Here is a 20,709-nt window from a genome sequence, read left to right as displayed (position 1 = left end):
CTTAAATGATGACACAGCACCAGATTTGTTTCAGCAGAGCCTGTGGGAGCTGAACTGCTCAGCCAGAGTGCACTTTCAGCTTTTCAGCCACACTGATACTCCTTAGCCAGATATGACAGTCATTAAGGACCCAGCATATCCATTTTAATTACTCCCCAAAAGTAACTCAAGCAAGTCGGTTTACTTCATTTTGGAACTTACATTTCTAGTACTGATTGAAAAATTAGAGGAGAAACGTGCCCAGAGCATCTCTGAACTCCAAGAGGCAGTGAGTTTGGACTGAATTCTAGAGATGTACAGTAGCATGGGGAGTTTTATCTGTACTAGTACACCCTTTCCTAATTAAAATACCTTATTATTTTCTGCTAGTTTATAAGCTCATTTTTTTTTTTTTTTTTAATTGAAAAACTACTTGGCAAGGAAAGGGAAATTCTCATCTTATTTCTGGTGAAAGCAACACTATGTTCTGAGCAGTTCCCTTGCTGAAAGGTTGAGCCAGAAGAGCTGGAATAATTGCGTGGACTTGCAGTACTGCACTTAAAAATGTGAACTGCAAGGGGAATATACCCAGCAGTTCAGTGAGGTGAGAGAGAAGGGGAGCATTTAACACCCACCACTGTTAAGGGCTGTGTACTCACTTTGTTTGGTAAAAGTTCAGAACTTGAACTCGCTGGAAGACACCATAGTACAAATTAAAGCCATCTTGCAGAGAGATAGGGAAGGGAATAGTATAGGCAAATCAAGTCTTTCCACTGTCAGGAGAGAGCCCCAAAGCTGCAGCAGGGGTAACTCGCAGGGGGTGACAGCGCTCTGAGACCTCAGGTGGCTGCCACCACCGAGCCCCAGCCAGCATGGCTCTGCTGAGCACTCCACCTCCTCCTGGTGACAGCCACGAGTCCCACTCCGATCCCTCACAGGCTTGTGGCAGACCTGCAGGAGTGGGTCTGGCTGTCAGTCTGCTCCTGCAGTATCTAAAGGCAGGGAGGCAGCAGCTGGGGGAGGCAGCAGCTGGGGGAGGCAGGAGCTGGGGGCAGAGTTTGGGCCATGGCAGATCTGTATCTGTGATAGCTGCTAAAAAAATGATGGGCTTGATCCAGAGCTATAGTGGTATCAGTTCTTTCTTTCCACTGGCTTCAGAGAGCTTCGGATGCATTTTTTAAAATACATAAGGAGAGGAGAGAATGATTCTGGTTGTGCTTTTGAGCATAATGTGATAACCACGTTCTGTATAAGGGAGCTGGGATAAGTGTGAGTCACTGAAGGGTCACCTCTTTGAGCAATTAGATACATCCCCACCTGGGCTTCCAGCTCTGCAGCTGAGGGGTGGCAGCAGCCTACATGAGCTTGCTCATTTGCCATTTAAGTCAGATAAATAATCACTTATTAAATGGAATAAGCTGCTCTGTGTGCTGGTTATCACTCCTGTGTGGGTTTGTGGTGGCCTCCACCACAGGGGGTGTCCTTTACAGCTTTTTAACTCACTCTGATTTGATCCATCAGAGTATATCTTTCCATACATGCTGTTTGGACCATTTCCTTGTAGCCCCAAAAGTGCAGCAGTGCAACCCCCAGCTGGCTCTGGTATCACTGTTATAGACACTGATGTGTGGAAGTTAGTTGGATCCAGGTGGTGTTTGTTTAATGCAGATTTTGAAACACTTCTTTTTCCTGATTGAACAAGGCAAGAAAATTTTCATACAAATATACAATGGAGAAAAGTAGAATTATGGGTGGAAACAGGCTTCAGTACAAACTGTTATAAATTTAAATTTGTTTTGTTTTATGTATGTTTTTCTTGCATTAATTTTTCAATATCACTTCAGTTTTCATTCATTTAATTTGCTTCTTGTTGTTTGCTTAATTTGTTGTATTACTCGATTTTGACATTTTTATTTTTGTACAAACAGCTTTTGAAATCCTGTCATGCAGTGTCTCAAACACAAGGTAGGATGGACGTATAATAAGCAAACTATTATTTCAGTGTGCTTTCCTTCTAAATTAAATCATTATCATTGGAGCCCTCCTCGTAAATGCAACCATTGGGAAGTGCCATTGACACAGTGAGCACAGTGCTAATCTTGTTTGCACACAGGTATTTGAGCCTGACACAATATTAGCAGTATTTTGTGCTTTAGCATCTGAAATTCAGATGAATGTGAACAGTGATGCGCAGAGGAAATATTTAGAGATTAACTTGCACATTAGCTGCTGTTACTGCAAGATCTGCTTAGAGTTCTAAATTGTGTCTGTGAGAGTGTCTGTTGATCTAAGAAAAGTATTTTAGTGTTAACACACATATGATTAACTGCTAATGCTGATAGTCAGACAAAGGCTATCCACATATCTCAGTATGCTAATAAAATAAGTAATTCCATGCTAAGAGTAGCCAAATATAGAATAGATTGCTGGAAATAGCTTCTTAGTGTCTGTGGAAGAGCACTTTAAAATTCACTTCTAATTCCAACATGTTACAAGCTCTGGCAATTACACTTCATGATGTGGCTGTGCTGCTGTGGCTTCCTAAATAATTGTTACTCCAAGAAATCTCTATTAACCCCTGTCTTTCCAAGGGAAAGAGCTGCACTGGGCTGGAACATCCCCTTGTGCAGCACTGCCTGATCTGAGTTGCTCCCTTGAACTGATAACATCTTGCACTACTGACAGCACCTGCTGTAACAACATTTATTTACGGACACATAGTAATGAAAAAAACTCTCATTAGGCTAGGGAATTTTTTTTTCTTTATTTTATTACTGTATGTGTTTCCTAGCTTGTGTGAGATCTCAGTAGAGAGCACCCTGAAAGCAGAGTCCCTGGCTGCCCCTGACTCCATGGATCCACTGTAGGTTCCAGAGGCTGTCCTGTTGTGCTGGTGTGTTCCCATCGGAACGCACTCTCTGACCCAGCCTCAGAACGGCGCAAATGAGATCCTGCTCCTCTGCTAGGTGCTAATGTGGTCTTTGAAGCCAGAATTCTAAAAGAATTCCATACACAGGACACTGGGACACGGAATATTTATAGGACACTGTGCCTGTAGTCAAGTCACAAGCCTGAAACGTGAAATGTGTGAGTCACTGAGAAAAAACACCAGGTTTTGTTCTGTCTGGATGTTTCATTTCACACACAGGCAAAATTCAGCCAACATTTCAGAAGAGGTTGTCCATATTCATTTATTTATTACGTTTCCATGTTTTCATGTTAAAATTATTTCTTCATTACTTTCAAGCTTTTTAAGTCATTTAAATGGAGAATGTCAATTAATTTTAATCATATTTATGACGGTTGCTTTGCTGTTATCATAATTACTTTTTTTCCCCAAGAAGATGATAAGAATGATTAAGCAAGTGCAGGGCTAGATTTTTCAAGAAGGCAGGTATGTCACATCTGCATAAATCCACATTTACCTTGAAAAGGAATAGAGGTGCACCCTCATTACTTTAGACCTACATATGCCCATTTTCACCTCTGCAGATGTGTGTTTGCACGTCCAGCATAGGTGACTCCTTAAGTAGCAGCTTGTATAGCAAAGTTCCATGTCTAAGCAATTTTTACAACTTCTGGGGGAACATAGTTTAAATACATCAAGTCCCCTAACCATTATTCCCTGCATGATGGATAATACAGCAATTGCACCAAAGAAAATAGCGTGGATTGTCTCTTCCTAAAATTTGTTCCTGAGTTTGATTGTATAGATGGGTTAGATTGCCCTCAGGGTCAATTTATTCAGGGTCCTTGGGGCTTGGATTTAAATAACTTCCCAGATTGAGAACCCCCAGGGAAAATGGAGATGCTGACTCTCAGTTCCTTTATTCACACCAAAACAGGATAACAGGAGGAGAGTGTGGCTCTGTGTGCATCTGAGAGAGAGAGGAAGGGAATTTAAAAAGTGCCCTCTGAGAGGGGATTCCCAGGCCAGTCACCCTTTACACACAGAGCTGTAACTCTGCCTGCAGAGCCCGAGGCAGCAGAGTTTATATGAGGTCTGGCATGTATTCATTGCTGGATTTTGCACAATGCTTTTCGGTGCAGTTTCAGGTGGATTCAGGGTGTGTAGTCCCATGGAGCACATATGAGTGTTCTAATCCTGAAGTGAAAAACACTCCCTCTGTAATCATAAGGATCTCCAGGTCAGACAAAAATTATTTTTTAAAAGTACACTATTTTTAAAAAATACTACTTAAAAAATCTTGGCTACTGCAAGGGAGATGTTACACTGATGGGTTTTTATCATTCCTTGTCTTTATGAAAGGAGCAAGTCCAGATCATGATGAATTTCAGGCGTTAACACATTGCAGTACTCTCAGAACAGCAGTAAGAATGCTTTCCTGGACATTTCCTATCTGGGAAACAGTAAATTGGCATCTGCCTAACTTCTTCCCCAAAACTGGGGCTTCTGCATTTTATCACACACTTCTTTAGAAAGTCAACCCATGACTCCCAGAATAGAAAAAAAAAATATTTCCTAAGAATTTGTAGATATAAGGATTACATCTGATTTGGAAAACAGAGTGTGGGGGGACGAGGGGTGTAAAAATAATGTTGTTACCTGTCTCTTCAGTGTGCTTTGCCTGTGTTTCACTCAGACCCTCTCATGTGAAACATGCTTCACTGGGAGCAAAAGGTCTAATGCAGCGCTTCATGCGGTTATTTTGGATTGCAGGCAAAGGAGATGCAGCAGATGGTGAAGCTGGAAGCAGAGATGGATCGCAGGCCAGCAACAGTGGTTTAAAGCCTCAACAAGCAAATTGAAGCTGGAGAGCACAGCATCCTTAAAATGAGAGCAAAATTCAAAATAACATTGCTGAGGTTGAAGAGTGGGCTTTTGGTTTGGTTTGGTTTTGGCAGGGGTTTGTTTTGAGGTTTTTTTTTGTTCTTAATATATCAAGGGTAGCTACGGACCACCAAGTCTTTAGGTTTGCATTGTTTCTTCTTTAACACTGGGCACTGAATTTCCTTTGTTGGATTTCCATAAGAATTTCCTTTGTTCAGAAAAAACCCCAACCTGAAACGAAGAGAGCTTTTTAAACCCCCTCCTGTTTCTGTATCTCACCAGGCACCGTGCCTGCATCAGAATCCCACGCTCAGAGCCTCGAAGCACAGGAGATACCTTTAACATCATGTCAGATGGCAGCAAAGCTGTAGCTCCAGTGCTGTAATTTCCCATTTGTGTTCTCATGTGTGATGTGCTGTGCAGAAGCCCCGCGCTGCCAGACCCTGCCAGGCCACGCCTTGTCAGATGCTCTGCACCTGATGTTCCCTGAGCTCACTGAACGGGACCTTATGCCAAGTAATAATTAGGATAGTAAGGAGTTGAGTTTGATTTTAAATTACATTTAAATGGGTTTTTTTTGCAGGCAGCAGACAGCAGGCAGTTGAAAGGTAACTGTGTATATTCAAAAGTACAGCGTGTACAAAGTCATTGGCCAAATTCATCAGCTGCAGCAGCAACTTGACAGGGTATTTCTGCGGCCTAACGATGCCATTCACAAGTGCCATATCAACTCTATCAATTCTGAGGGGAGCCAATATCCTGTAGAAGTCACTGCAGTGGATAACCTGAGGGAAATACAGTGCATTCGTGCCAAAACTGATCAGTGCTCTAAGGAATTATGTATTAGGCACTTTAAGAAAAGTTTACATCCTACATTGCTTGTATAGAAATTGCATTTTGATCCTGTTGTTGCAGATCCCGGATACTACAGTTCATTGCAACTTAAAAGATTGTTTAAATGGCTTTTGGCAAAAAGTTTGTAACTGTGAAAATGTAAAAAGTATTTATACACTTGGGAAACACAACATTGTAGAAATTCACATACATGTTGCTACGTGATAAAATTAGTAAACAAAAATGCTAAGAGTATGTTTGCATGTGATACAAATGCTACTAAGGCTGTCATGCCTACTTATGACCACAGTCATGCTACTAGCTGGTAAATACTGAGTAAATGTATGGCACAGAATATTGTTTGATTAATTACAAAGACTTTTAGCATTACAAGGTCTCTATATATATGTGTGTATATTAATTACGTGGGCATTCTTGATACTTGTAGTAAAAGAGAAGTACATAACTAATTTAATTTTACACAGAAGTATTTATGCAGATTTTCAGAATTTCATATCAGGAATAACCTTTTTATGTCCATTAGATATAAAAACAATTTGCTAATGTGTTAATTTGCATGTTTCCAGAGCTTGCTGTAGTTATATTGCAAAACAATGCATGTAAGGATTCGGCTTGGAATTTGTCCATGCTGCCAATTCAAAGATGACTGCATGGAAAACTGGTAGTTTAGAACAAATCAGATTTCTGATTTCAATGTACTAAGCACCAATTACTTTGTTGTATATGCTTGTACAAACAAATTCTACATATTCCTATAAACAAAATAAATGAAGAGAGATAATTATGTTATTGTCAGTCCTGAGATGAAACTTTCAACTTATCTAATAAAAACCTTAAAAATTCAAATCCTTTAGTTTTGACTGCAGTGAATTGCAGGGTGGTGGTGTTATTAATTGCAGATTTTTAGCAAATTGTATTTCCTGTAAAAATGTGCATAGTGTAAATATATTCCTATCACAGCTTATTTAGTCAAAGGAGTCTTTGTTGTTTTTTTTTTTTTTATGTTATATAAGTGATAGAAGCATTGTGCAGCACTAGAGAACTGCCCCAGTGGAAGTGCAGCAGCACAGCCTGGAAATGCAGCAACCCGAGTGCAGTGTAGCAGCCACTGAGACAGAGGTCAGTGAATCTTTAGGTGTTTAAAGCAGGGTTTGAGCACACTTGTGATGAGTATTCAGAATTCCCACTGTGATGCCACAGCCTGTGAAGGCAGCTCCTGGTCCTTTGTGTTTTAAAACACAAGTTGTGTACTGAGAGCTGCTCTCTGAGCCTGGCTGAAGTGCTGGACGGAGCTGGAAGCAGAAGTGTTTTCAGAGCATGCTGGACAGGATTTTTATGGTGATTTTTCTTTTAATTAAAAATGTCCTCTAAAACAGCTGGTGGAGACAGTGCCATGAGCTGGTATTGTACACTGTTGCCTACTGCAGTGGTTTGTAGCCTGTGAGAAGGAGCAAATGACAGACCAGGTATGGAGAGAACTGGATGGTGAGGCATCTTAAGCTCACGCAGAGCCTGGCTGGAAAGCCCTGCTAAAGAAACCACCGGGAATGGAGGGCTTGTCCCTGAGAAGATCAGACCTGCCTATTTAATTCCTTGGTGAGCATCCCATCCCCCGAGGGGAAAACGCAGGTTTTGGAGAGACAGAAAATACTGTCCAGAGCCTCTGTCTGAGACTGTGCTCCCTGCTCAGCCAGCAGCGAGACATCCATCAATTCAGACAGAAAAATGGGCTGCTGCGAAACTGCCGAGCAGGAAACCTCAGCTGCCAGGCTCAGCTCCCCACACTGATACCTATTTCATCCACTGACAATTTAGCATAAAATGCAGGCAGCAATTTGAAATTAAGAGATGAATTTTGTCAGCTAAGTGTTTTGAAATACTGCTTAAGCAGTATTTGATTCAAAAATTATTTGAAGTTTGGCCGCTAATGTAATGAGGTGAGAATTTCCATTGAGATGAAATAGGCTAATCAATTTGAACATTGATACCGAGTTAAAGCAGTTTAAAATGTCATTCCCTGCCGGGGTGATAGATTCCACTTCAGTGAAATTTCATGGTGGGAAGTGGCAGATTTTCCCCTCTCTGAACCGCTTCAGATAAATTCAGCTCAGCTGTGATGGGGAGGGTCATGACACCTAGGCAGCCTGCTATTCTTTCACTTGCAGTAATTTGGGGGCTGGTCATTAACTTGACTGTTTCCAGGTGGGGGCCTATTTAAGTCCTGTACCACCTGCATGCAGCTGAGAAATCACCCAAAATACGCCTCAGGTGTTGTAGCCCAGGGGCTGCCTGTGAAAACAGCTGCAAGTGGCAAACACCACTGGATGTAAAGCCCTGTTCCTGCTGGCTGTGTCAGTAGTGGTCCCCGTGCTTTGTGCTCCCTTCAAGCAGTTATGTCTGGGAGCTGTGGGTAGCAAGGGCGATTCAGCCTTCAGAGATACCCACAGAGGGTAAGGGCAGGTGGCAGGGCTGGTTTCAGGTGACCTAGTCTGGGACCATCAGCTGTCCCTGGTCGCAGCATTTCAGGGTGCTGATGCTGCACTGGCTTGCTCGGATGAGACCTTTCTGCCCTGTGTTTTAGGGGTGCTAGAAAGTCTTAGGCCTTTCCCTTTAGTTTGCCAGAGAGCAGGATGCAGGCAGCTCTGCAGGCTGGAAGTGGCAATTGGCCCTGGAGCTGAAGGCTTTGTTGTGCTGTGCAGCTGGGGGAGCACAGTTCTGGGCTGTGGGGCAGCCTTGCCCCCCTCCAGCACAGCTGCTCTCTCCCAGCTGCTCCCTGGACCCTCCTGCACAGGCTGGATGCAGGGGCAGCTGCTCAGAATCATGTATTTTGGGCCTTAAAATCTACCTAGAAACGTCAAAAAGGCTGGAAATTAAATGGTGGAGTAGAGAAGGAAATAAAGGGTAGTCAAACACTGAGCTCATCAGTGTAGGACCTGAGGAAGCCAGGCACTAAAATCATCACAGAAGTACAGCCTGTTACAGTCAAAGATTATATTTTCTAGAAGATTAAATATTTTTCCCTTTATATAGTCCCCTGAAATTATTATCCATAGGTTAATCCTGTACCACAACTGACACAGTTGACTGTATTTGGGGATGTGCAGGAATGGCTTTTTATCATGAAGCAGGAGAGAGAGCGAGAAGGAAACGGTCAGAATATATTTAATATGTACAGAAAGCAGAAAAGAAATTTCTACATTATAGTTTAAAAAAAATTTCCTTTAGTATCAGTTTTTATTGCTTAAAAAAGCCATTTCCCAGTAAGAAAGCCCCTCTCTGCACGCGTGTGCCCTGGCAGAGAAAGGGCAGTTGCGCACAATCAAAACTCACCTTGCAGTATCTTGCTTTGCAAAACCTTGGACCATTTCCTCCAGATGCCTTTTCCTGAACTAGAAATGTGACTTGGTAGTGAATCCAGTAATGCTATCACTCCGGATCGCTGCTGTCCCTTTGGCTTTTTACCGAAAAACCATCCTCAGTGTAGGGCCCTTCATCCCCGCTGCTCCTGGGACTGGTGTCGCTGTAAATCGTAAATATTTGGATGTGCTCCTGGTCCCGAGAGGACGAGAGTGGCAGAGCGTTAAAGTTCCAAAAAAAAGGTCCCGGTGAGAGGGGGGAAGAAATATTTCAGCGTGGCTTGACGGGAGCAGCACGGGAGTCGGCCGCGTTTCCCCGCACGGAGCGGCGGCGCAGCCGGGCACCCCGCGCTGGGATCGGCCGCTCCTCCCGGGGCCAGCGCCGCCCCTGCCCCGGGTGACAGCGACGGACCGAGGGAGGGAGGGAAGGCGCTGCCTTGGCTCGGAGCTGAGGGCAGGGGGCGAGCAGCCCCCCGGGCTCTCTCCCCGCCTCGCAGCCCCCTCTCCGCCCAGCGCCGGGCCTCGCTGTCTCGCACCTTTGACCCGGCCAGGGGCTAAACCTGTCCCACCATCCGACGCCACCTCCTGCTTGTCCTCCCAAAAACGCCCCGCACGGGCATGGGCGGTGTTGTTTCTGTTTTAAAGCACCCTCTGGGGTCTGTTGGGTTTTATGTGACGGTGCGCGTTGTGGTTTGCCTCGTCTTAGAGCTCAGGTGCGTCGATGGCCCCTCGCAGAATGATGCGGTTTGCTTCCGACCTTGCCACACAAAAATAACTGCACGCTTTTCCTAAATTAACACGCGGAGCAGCTGTTCGCCTCCACCGAAATTAGTGACGCTCTGTGAGCAGCCGGCACAGGAATAGGTATCCCCTCCTCCATCCCTCCTCTCGGCAGGGACCGCCGGCAAGCCCCGGGGCGAGGGGGTCCCGGCCCCGCTGCCAGCGCCGGCCCTGCCGGGGGAGCGGGAGCGCTGGGGCTGAGCCCGGCTCCGCTCCAGCCGGGCGGCCCGAGCTCCCCGCGGGGATCCCCGGCAGCCCCTCGGCGGGTGCGGCGGGGCCCGGCGCCGGAGGGGGGGAATCCCTTCTTCCCTCCTCCCCGCCCGGCTGCGCGTACGCCCCGTCCCTCGGCGTGGGCGCTCCATCAGCTCCGCCGGCATCTCCCCTCCTCCTCCTCGCACACCCACACACTTTCCCCGTCCCTCCTCCCCGCCACTCCGCAGCAGAGTGCTTTTGCAGCCTGTGCGGCTCCTGGGAGAGGAGGTGTGCGGCTTTTTTCACCTTCCTTTTTATTTTAATTTTTTTTTTTTTTCCTTCGGAGCGGACCTTTCGGAGGAGCAGCTGCAGCAGCCGGGACAGAGCAGGGAGCATGGCCGGGGGGCGTCTCCCGGGGCTGCTTTTCATCTTGCGTGAGTACCTGGGTGCCGAGTCGCGACACGAAGCCCTGTCGCGACCTGGCAGCCGCTGGCGCTGACGGACTCGGCGCTGTCACGGCACCGGCCTCGCATCAGCGCCACCGGCTGCCACATCTCCTGCACCCGCGCTGTCGCGACAGGAACCCCCCGTCACGATAGAGGAGCTTGCTCCAGCGGGCTCGGGGGTGGCGGGGGGTGTTAGGGTGAGCGGCAGGGGCTCGGGGCGCCGGGCCCGGGGCTGCCGGCGCTCAGCCCCGCTGTGCCCGCAGACGCCGCGGCTCGCCTGGCCGCCGAGCAAGAAGTTGAAAACCTCTCCGGGCTCTCCCCTAACCCCGAGAAGGACATCTTCGTGGTGCGGGAAAACCGGACGACGTGTCTCATGGCCGAATTCGCCGCCAAGTTCATCGTCCCCTACGACGTGTGGGCCAGCAATTATGTGGATGTGAGTGGGGGCCGGGGGCGGCCCGGGGCTCCAGCAGGACCGGGGATGGCAGGGGACACGCACACGCACACATCTGCCGGTACTTTCGGAAAGTCCTTTATTCCCTCCGAGGATTTTCAGCCGGGGCAGGGGGGGGACACTCGGGGGTCGCCCCGCTGAGCCCCGCTCCCCTTTTGCAGCTGATCACGGAGCAAGCCGACATCCCGCTGTCGCGGGGCGCCGAGATGAAGGGCAAGTGCGGCACGAACGAGTCGGAGCTGGAGCTCTCCTGGCTGGACCAAGCGTACACCCTCAAGCTCTCCTTCCTGAAGGTACGGGCTGCCGGGAGCCGGGCCGGGGCCGCGGCGGCTCCGCGGGGTCCTGACCGGCCCTGTCTCGGCAGGAGGGGCACAACACGTCCCGGGGCCCGGAGGCGTCGTGGAAGCTCAGCCGGATCCAGTTCACCTACGACACCTCCGAGCGCACCTACTTCAAGGATGCCGTCAGCCGTAAGCGCCCGGGCTCGGGGTTTAAGGGAGATCCCGGTGGGCGAGCGCGGGGCCGGGCTGCGAGGGGAGCATCCCGCGGCTGCTCCTAAATGTGGCTTACGGGGAAAAGGAAACCCCAAATCCTCCCGACAAAGTCGGGACCAGCTGCCGGGTTTAAACCGCATATTAGAGGTTGGGTTGTTTTTTGGTGGGTTTTTGTTTTTTTTTTTTTTTTTCCCCTCCGCTGTTTTTTTTCCTCCCTTGTTTTTAAACACCGCGGTTGCCGGGGGAGGGAGATCCCAGCTCTGCCCGTTTGCTGCGCTGTCCTGTGGGACCCACGGCCCCAGGGGTGGGACAGGGAGACACCTGGGCTGGAAAAGCTCGTCTCCTTTCCTGTGGGGAGATTGTTTTTGAGGTTAATCCCGATGATGCTTGAATAGCTGGGAAAGCAGCAGTTCCCCAAGATAACTGAGATTGACATCAGTATTATACCCCCACACACCTCCGCACCCAGCAGCCTCCTCTTTTCTCACTGGGTTTCCATTCTTTTGGTTTTCATTTTGCTTTCATTTCATTTTGGCTCAGAAATGTGTTGTCTTGAATTGAAAAATGAAATATTGTCATTTGCAAATCGTTCTCCCTCAGGGTGTTCCAACTCCAGTAAATAGAGCTTTTAGAGTTGTTGCCATAAGACATGTTGGTTTTAGGGCTGTTTTCCCACTGGTGTTCCCACTATTTGAGGCCCCAAAACATGGAGCTGGACCTGCTGCATCAGCCCCTGCCCATCAGTGAAGCATCGATTGCCTTTTTGTGCTGCTGGAGGGGAACAAAGGGCTGCAGGAGAGCGGGAGGTGGAAGATACCCCTCATTCCACCTGCCTTTGCTTGCAAAACAAGCTCGGTGTGATGGGAAAATATTTTCTCTAATTGATACCTGGGTTTGAAACGGTCACGGTGTATTTTCGGGAAAGGCTTCGTGGCCTGTCTTCTTTGCGGGGTGGTCCCCAATGGCACTGCTCCTTCCCAGCTGGATTCAGAGCCCATTCAGAAATGGGTGTTTCCCAAATGTGGGGAGCACAAGCGCGGTCCCGGGCTGCACTGAGTGCCTGTGAAGGGGAACCCTTTGGCCTTATGGACTCCAGGCGCTGTGACGGGAGCGGAGCTGGCGGCAGCAGAGCCAGCTGTGCGCTTTGTGGCGCAGTTCGGTGTGCTGGAGCTGCGTCCCGCTTGCGGGAGGCCATCCCGGTGCGGGAGCTGCCCCGGCTGCCTGGGGTGTCCCCCAGCCCGGCAGGACGCCCCGGAGCAGCAGCGCGCCGCTGCCGCATTGCGCCCGGCCGTGTCCCGCCGGTTCGGTTCGCTGCCCCTGCTCGTGGGGCCGCGCCTGACCCTGTGTGTCCCCTGGGCAGCCGGGAAGCACACGGCCAGCTCGCACCGGCTCTCGGCCCTGGTGACCCCTGCCGGGCGGTCCTACGAGTGCCAGGCGCAGCAGACCATCTCCCTCGTCTCCAGCGACCACCAGAAGTCCGTGCAGCTCCTGCTGTCGGAAGTGCGGCTGCAGCCCTTCGACATCCCCGCGGATTTTGTCTTCAGTGAAGGTAAGGAGCAGGCGGAGGCACCTCCGGCGTTCCCGAGGTGCTGATGCTGCCACGGCCTTTGGGGATGTCGCGAGGTACTGAAGGAATTTGGGTCCCACCTTTTCCAGAGCAACCTTCCCCTCACTGTTACCGGTGCTCCCTGCAGTCCCAGTCCAACCCATTCTGTGGTCCCCCAAAAGGCTTTACAAATTCAGCCCAGCTGCCAAAACACGGCCTGTCGTTGTATGCTTCTGTAAGTACTTACAGAGTCAGATGGCCAGCCAGCCCCAGTGCAGCATCCCTGGGGAGCCCTGCAAGGCTGAGGTGTCTCCTCTGCAGACAAAAATGCTTCAGCACAGCCCCAGGGGCTTCTTGGGGCTGGTGCACACTGAGGAGGCCTGGGGGTGCACCTTCCTGGCTGCAGTTTGATTAATGCCCATTGTGAGGGGGAAGGAGGTGTAACAGGGACCTCATTGATGCTCCTCGAGCACCAAACACATGGGATGCCATTCTGCTTCTGGGATTCCTCAGCATCCATGGTGGAGGAAAGAAAACCTGAGTTAAAAACATGCCCTTTGCATCAAAGGGTTGCACCGGAGTCTGCAGCAATGCTGCCACGGGACAGGATTCCTGCAGTCTCAGGTTGCTTTATCCCAAGGAACCCATGGTGCTCCTCCTCCCTGGCTCCCCCTTGGTTTTCCCATCAGGTTGAATGAGGCAGTGTAGTCATACCTGGATTGGGTCAGACCAGTCCCATTTCATTGTGCTGCCTCAGCACTGTAATTAGTCAAGCCCGTTATTGTAACCAGGTGCAAATAAAATGTGTAATGGCCAGCTCTTTTAATAACGAGTTAGAAAATTGTGGTATTCAAGCCTAGCATTAAAAACGTGGAGCTTTATTATTTAGCATGTGGGAAATATTTTGGAGCACAATGAAAGCCCAGCACTGACTGCAGAGCTGAGTGGTTGCACTCACGACTCGCATCCTCTCACCGATGTTGTAAATTTGTGCTGCTGCACGTGCTGCCTCTGGCAGAGCTCTGCCTGGCTGAATTACTCACAGCAAGGCCAGTGTAACACTGAGTGGGTTTTATCCGTGGGCAGGGTGTTTTTGTATCAAAGTAGTACCACATTTTTCTTAGATTTACAGGGAGAAAACAGTAGAACTTAATAGTTTGCTGTAATTTTTGTAGTTGGCGTAGCTTTACCCTCTTTTTTCCTCCTGTGGATCCAGGACTGCTGCACTCAGGGTTGAGCTGGGCAGACCTTGGGGGCTGAGAACAGCGTGTTTGAGATATGCAAGTCTGTGTCTCCATGATACCAAACTCGTGAAGTCCTAGAGCTCCCAGTTAAAACAACCAAACTCGGGGCTCACTGCCAAGGGAATCTACCTGCTGTTTTCATGATATGCTCATTCCTCTCAGGCAGCAAATTTGGTTCTATTTTGTTTTCTCTTTTGTTGCTGTAGTTTGGTGGGCTTTTCTTTTTCCAGCACACAAAGAGATGATGTTGGTTTAGCAATCTTTAAACACACGGAGGGAATTCCTCCTCCAGAGGACAGCATGGCTTCTCTCTTTGTCAAGCTCAATGGGGTTTTTGTAGTTGTTGCTCTCATTATTCAATTACACTCCTTTTTGTTGAATTCCACTGGAAGTTAAGCAGCAGAGAGCACCTGGAGGGGTGGTCAGAGGTGCTGGGAGGTGATTTATCAAGGGAGCTCCATCCAGGGCACTGCTGCTCTCCCAGCGGCGCGTTCCCTCCAGCTGAGCTCGTCCTCAGCACACACACGGCAGAACAGGATCCTTTGTGGGCTCTGAGAGTCACTGCCAATCTCAAATTACAGTAATTAGCCTTCTCCTTTTTGCTTCATTAATTTCCCATTAGGTAAAATTCCTATTAATTATGAACAAGCTACAAAACATTCTGAAATATTTTGGAGTAGAGAAAGAGACCTGCTAGAGCAGAAGAATCACCAAGACACAGGAGGGTCGGGGCCCTTTTTCCACAAAGAAATGGGGGAAGGTTTCTTCATTAGTCCTGACACTGTCCTGGCAGGGATAGGTTAAAAAGCTTGTAGAGAATGATTGGATAGTCTTTGGTTTTTTTGAATGCTGAAATTCACATGCTAGAGTATTTTTGTTTGGTTTTTTTTTTTTGAGACACTGCTTCCAACCTTCACAAATCCACATTTATTTATTTATTTATTTAAATTTTTATTTTTCAATAGAGAAGCAGCAGATTTTTTTTTTCTCGCAGAATTTGCTAATTTTTTTTTTTTAATAGGGGAAGTGTGTGTACATTTTTCAGCTTAGAAGATGAGTAAAACGAGAGCTGGATCAAGAGGGTAGGAGAAGATTTAAACTGACGAAAGAACCCCGGAGAGACTGTCAGTTCTTTGATTTTATATCTAAAAATTCCAATCTGAAGCAATATGATGAAAAATAGTAATACAGAGGGATACCACAGCTGATGCTGGGGTGGCTCAGAGGGAGCTGTGACCTCCCACTTGAGGGCCACATTCTCTAAAGGGTCCTTTGCTCCAAGGTATGCGGCCACTTTTTTAAAAACACCTGGTTTCTCTGTCTTTAATTTTTTAAAGTGTTTACTTAGAAACCCCCGTCTCAAGATCCCAAGCCCTTGTCCGGGCTGGTTCCCCCGTTGGACAGTCCCTGTGCTGGTGCCTGCGGGAGGGCGCTGTGCCGTGTGTGCGCTGCAGAAGGATTCTGGAAGGGGAAAATGGGCTCCCGGGTGCTTTCACAGCCCGGTGCTGGAGCTGGGCGAGCGCTCACCATAGAAACCGTGGCAGTACGTGAGCCTGGGAGCAGGCGCAGCACAAAGGAGCGCTGGGGAGCGCACCCGAACACCTCCTCTGTATCCGTCTGCAGTGGGCGTTGCACTGGGGTGACACCACCCTGCCGGAGGGGTGACCCCGCCGCAGTTCGGGGTGCAGCTGAGCTCCCAGCCTCGCCCGAACTTCCTCTTCATTACCAGGGACCTTCTTGTTTCCGTGCACTGAGGGTAAACCCCAGTAATCTGGGAAATGCTGAGATCCTGTGACCTGGAGTGTAATACTGAGGAAAATTTGACAGAAAGGGCTGTTTTCCTGCAGGGTCATTAATTTTGCAATCATAGCTGTTCCCAGTGCGGTGGTTCTCTGTTTGTCAAGCATCAACCTACCCATATTTGAGGGGATTGAGCATCCAAATTTGCCTGCCATGGACTTGATGCAAACCCTTGTCTCCTCCTGTTCCCCCTTTTCCTTTTCCTGTGCTGATGGAGCAGGAATGATGCATGCTGCCTGCCTGCCTCCCTGCTGTGTTGTGGACCTCAGTGCCTTTGCTTGGAATTCTTGGGGTGAAAAACGCTTCATTTGAATTCCTGGGGTGAAAAAATGCTGTATGAATGTTAAAGTACCTTGTTACAAATGTGAAAGTATTTTTATTTGTCATAAAAATATGTAGATCAACATGATACTAATGTTAAAATAGCGAATTCACCCTCCCTGCAGAGGCCTCACTCCTGCTGCAGATGTGCTTGTGCTTTGCAGTTCCCAGTGCCTCCATACTGGGTCCCCCATTCCCTGCAGTCTCCAAAGAGCCAGGCTTTGGTGACCTGCTCCAAAAGGGGACAATGGGTGTTTCTGGTGGGGAGAAGGTGTGGATAGGACAGAGGCAGCTGCTCTGCCCAGGGAGGTGCAGTGGCTCCAGCTGCGTTTGGGGATGTGCTGCTGGAGACTGACACCTTTGCTGAATGCTTTTTTTTTTTTTTCCTTCCTGTTGGCTTTCTTTATTATTTTATTTTAATCCTCTTAAAAATAGTGTCAATAAAGAACTCTCTTCCTTGGTTGCTTGCAGGAGCTGACACCTTTTTGAGTTGTGACACAGACCCTTAAACACAGCTGTGGCTTTCAGTGGACCACAGATCTCTGGCCACGTCCTCTGGTGTGTTTTGTGCCCTGCAGCCGGTTTGCTTTGGCAAAATGTTGTGGAATTCAGATGTTACAAGTGGGTGCTTTAGAGCTGGGTCTGTTTTCTGCACTGGTGCTTTTAGCTTTGCCTTCTCCATTGGCTGCAGCCCCCCACATCCAGCCTGTTCTCCTGGAGTGTTCCTGTTTGGGGAATGAGCACGGGGAATCCTCCCAGCTGGGTTCCAGCAGCTCTATTTCCATCTTCTCTTGCGTTTCAGCTAAGCAAAAATCAGTGTCCAGCCAGAGTGATCTCCTGCTCATTGGCAGCTGAGCACACCCTGTCTGCAGCCGTGTGGGGGGTGCACAGGAGCTCCTGGAGCTTGGATCCTTCCCATGGGAACGGTGCTGCTTTGCAGCTGTGGGGAGTGGGGTCAGAGCAGCCCTGGCCCCACAGCACTGCCCTGTGAGTCAGCTCAGCCTGGGCTTGTGTCCCTGTGAGCTGCTCAGGCCTTAGCATCCTAAACTGGGAACAATTCCACGCAGCACCAGAAACCCAGTTTTGGGAGCTAAGTAATCATCAGGATTTCTCCCCCCATTCTCCTTACTACAAACAAACAAAACCCCTGCATTGCAGCAATTGCTGAATCGCCTGTGCCTCAGTCCTGGTGATTAATCACTCCTCTGGTGAAACAGTGAGCAACTGGAACTGAAAAGGACATTCTTTAGTGTTAGACAACATCCCACTTTTGCTTTTTTTTGTTTCACCTCATTTACAGCTTGAAGTGTTTCCTGATGCCGTGGCTGGGAGGAGGCTGCACTCCAGGACTTGGTGGAGCTCCTGGAGGTGCTGGCACTGCTGGAGATGGGTCCCTGCTGTCACCTCCTGCCTGGGCCTGGGGCTCTCTGGGTTTCTCCTGCTCTTTGCCACATGCTGTGAGATTTGTGGAGCGTTTGCTCTTCCTGGTTATTGCAGATCTCTGCAATCAGCTGCCCGGGGGACCCATCTGGACAGTCTTTAGCAAGGGGGGGAATTGGTGGTGCCCTTTGTATTTGTTCATCTAACACACAGCCTTTCTATTTTCCTTTTTATTTTTTTTCCCTTAAAGTTGTCGTTGTTTTCAACACATTTCTAATACAATGAAGACAGAATTGTCCTTCCTGTATCACATACCCCTTTTTTTCCCCCCAGAACTGGCACTTTTCTTCTTTTTAGCCTGGCAGCCCCATCTCAGCAGCCTGGGGCCTGCCTGTCCATCAGCACGGAGAAGCAACAATCCTGTGGGGGGGAAAAGTGCATCATGATCCTGTCACTCTGGCCTGCAGTAGGCCCTGGAAGTGTAAGGGGGCAGAGCCAGGATTACCAGTGTACCATGCTTCCTGACCTTAGTGACCTTTCCAAGCTCAACAGAAAAGTATTTTCCCATTGTATCACTATTTTCTAGTGGTTTATTAGGCTGTGGCAAAGACTCATCAGAGAGACAAGAACACTGGCGGGGCTCACGTTGCTTCTGCTGCTCCTTTGCTGTATTTGGTGGACAGTGTGGGTGCTGGGGTGCTGTTTGACACAGACACACACACTGTGTGTGCTCTGCCAGGGCTGGTGCCAGGTCCCTGCGGAGCTCCTGGAGAGGGACAGCGGTGCTGTTGGACCTCTGCCAAACACACACACTGTGTGTGCTCTGCCAGGGCTGGTGCCAGGTCCCTGCGGAGAGGGACAGCGGTGCTATTGGACCTCTGCCATCTTGCAGATAGAGGGGAATCTCTGGGTGATGTGCAGGGTGGGTCTGGTGCAGAATTAAAGCCTTACTGGCACCGAGGCCTCCCAGAGTCTGCCTGAATGAACAAAGCAGCTCTTCAGTCACCCAGGAACCCTGGGCTTTGGCTGCCCCGTTCCCAACACGGCCATCGATGTGTGCCAGAGGGGGCTGAGCTCATGGCATGGAAGTGTTTTTCCAGTGCGTGGGCTGGTTTGATAGATGCAGCCTCTCCGTGTTGTGAGTGGTTCCACTTTGCTCCAAAGCAATTGATTTTCTCCCCAGGGCTCCGCCGGCAGCTGCGGCCGCTCCGTCCTGCGCGGAGCCGTGACCGGGGAGCGCCGGCAGCGCAGCGCGCAGCGTCCCGGCCGCGTCCCTCTTCCCCTCTCCCTTCCCCTGCAAAGTCCCCTCCATGTCCCTCTTCCCCTGCCCAGTCTCAGCCATGTCCCTCTTCCCCTCTCCCTTCCCCTGCAAAGTCCCCTCCATGTCCCTCTTCCCCTGCCCAGTCTCAGCCATGTCCCTCTTCCCCTCTCCCTTCCCCTGCAAAGTCCCCTCCATGTCCCTCTTCCCCTGCCCAGTCTCAGCCATGTCCCTCTTCCCCTCTCCCTTCCCCTGCAAAGTCCCCTCCATGTCCCTCTTCCCCTGCCCAGTCTCAGCCATGTCCCTCTTCCCCTCCTTCTTCCCCTGCACAGTCTCAGCCATGTCCCTCTTCCCCTGCACAGTCTCATCCATGTCCCTCTTCCCCTGCACAGTCTCATCCATGTCCCTCTTCCCCTGCACAGTCTCAGCCATGTCCCTCTTCCCCTGCACAGTCTCATCCATGTCCCTCTTCCCCTGCACAGTCTCAGCATTCCCCTCTCCCCTCTCTGTTCCCCTGCAGAACACAAGTGCCCGGTGGACCAGAGGGAGCAGCTGGAAGAAACGCTGCCCCTGATCCTGGGGCTGATCCTGGGGCTGGTGATCGTGATCACCCTCGGCATCTACCACATCCACCACAAGCTGACAGCCAGCCAGGTGCAGATCCCTCGGGACAGATCTCAGTACAAACACATGGGGTAGGAGCAGGACCGAGCAACCCGAGCATTGATCAGGTAGAAACAGCAAAAGCACTTTTTTCTGTGGGTGAGAAAACGTTCTGGGGGGCAAGGGATGGTATTCACAGCACCTAATCCTGAGTATTTCATGGAGACACTCAGGCTAAGGCTTGGCTTTAACACAGCCTCTGTAAGGAGAATCAGTGTCTGAGGTGCCTGTAGGTGGTTTGAATACCTTCTTTAAGCAGCTGGGCTGATCATCTGGAAACAGAAACACTTCACATGTCAGAGTTTCACACTGGGAGCACAATTAGCTTTCTTGTTTTATTTATTTTTTCCCTTTTTCCCATCTCCAGAGGTTCTTACCTCCCCCTGCATCACCTTTGGAGCATTCAGCCCTCCACGTTCCTGTCTGTGCAGGAAGCAGGGCTGGGAGACAGAGCCATTGCACAGGGCTCATTCAGGCCCTCTAGTGAAGGGACTCAAACCACATCCCCCAGTTTGCACTCATGTTAAGAAAAGCATGGAGGCAAATGCAGGTGTGCTTTGGGGAAAAAAAAATAAAATTCAAGGTCAGTAACTCCAGTGGAGCAGATCACAGCTGTGGAGCTGACCCCACACTTGAGATTGGGTGAAGAAAGTTTGTTTTTGCTTCTTGAGCCACATCTGAACTAAACTTAGAAAAAAAAAAAGTAAAAAAAAAAAGTATTGATACACAAATTATAAAGTGCCGTGCTACTGCAAGTCAACTGAGAAATGCTTCTGGCTGGGCATCCTGCACGTGTTGTGATTGTGGTTGAGATGTTACATTGCTACCTGCAACTGATAATTTTCACAACAAAACAAACAAAAAAAAAAAAAAAAAAACAAGAAAAAGAAAACAGTAATGTTAAAGTTACTATGCAGATTATTCAGGTGTAATCTAATGTAACAGAAAAATATAAGGGAACCCTTGAAATCTATCCTTAAATGTAGAGAATTTTTAAAATTAATTAAAACATGTACACACATAATGCTTGATTTGCCTTCTTAATCTGCAATGTTGTAATGCTTTGTCCTCGCTCCACAGTACCAATGGAATCAGAACACAAAATGCATCCTCTGAGTGGATGGCACGTGTAGGATTTATTTCCAGCAG

General features: G+C 49.0%; 2 protein-coding genes across 5 annotated transcripts in view; both read left to right on the top strand.

Annotated features, from left to right (window-relative positions):
- The window catches only part of PLCB4 (phospholipase C beta 4), a 186,483-nt gene extending 180,011 nt beyond the window's left edge, over nucleotides 1-6,472 (top strand). For all 3 annotated transcript variants that reach the window (XM_041417199.1, XM_041417200.1, XM_041417198.1), the window contains 2 exons: nucleotides 1,908-1,944; nucleotides 4,661-6,472. In XM_041417199.1, coding sequence (XP_041273133.1) covers nucleotides 1,908-1,944; nucleotides 4,661-4,749 — 126 coding nt within the window. In that variant the 3' untranslated portion in view covers nucleotides 4,750-6,472. The remainder of the gene's footprint in view (nucleotides 1-1,907; nucleotides 1,945-4,660) is intronic.
- A 333-nt stretch (nucleotides 6,473-6,805) lies between these two features.
- Nucleotides 6,806-20,509, top strand: LAMP5 (lysosomal associated membrane protein family member 5). 2 transcript variants are annotated; one of them, XM_041417206.1, is made up of 7 exons: nucleotides 6,806-7,222; nucleotides 10,301-10,388; nucleotides 10,664-10,836; nucleotides 11,016-11,147; nucleotides 11,219-11,324; nucleotides 12,709-12,897; nucleotides 19,418-20,509. In XM_041417206.1, the coding sequence occupies exons 2-7, from the start codon at nucleotides 10,349-10,351 to the stop codon at nucleotides 19,594-19,596; spliced, it is 819 nt and encodes a 272-aa protein (XP_041273140.1). In that variant the 5' UTR covers nucleotides 6,806-7,222; nucleotides 10,301-10,348; the 3' UTR covers nucleotides 19,597-20,509. The 2 variants fall into 2 exon arrangements, with proteins under 2 accessions (XP_041273140.1, XP_041273139.1); XM_041417205.1 differs by lacking the exon at nucleotides 6,806-7,222 and having other exon boundaries at nucleotides 9,978-10,388.
- Nucleotides 20,510-20,709: the final 200 nt, after the last annotated feature.

The sequence above is a fragment of the Onychostruthus taczanowskii genome, unplaced genomic scaffold (genome assembly GCF_017590055.1).
Source record: "Onychostruthus taczanowskii isolate IOZ18803 unplaced genomic scaffold, ASM1759005v1 scaffold55, whole genome shotgun sequence".
NCBI lineage: Eukaryota > Metazoa > Chordata > Aves > Passeriformes > Passeridae > Onychostruthus > Onychostruthus taczanowskii.
The sequence above is the reverse complement of the archived record's forward strand: the minus strand, read 5'-3'. Positions and strand labels throughout refer to the sequence as shown.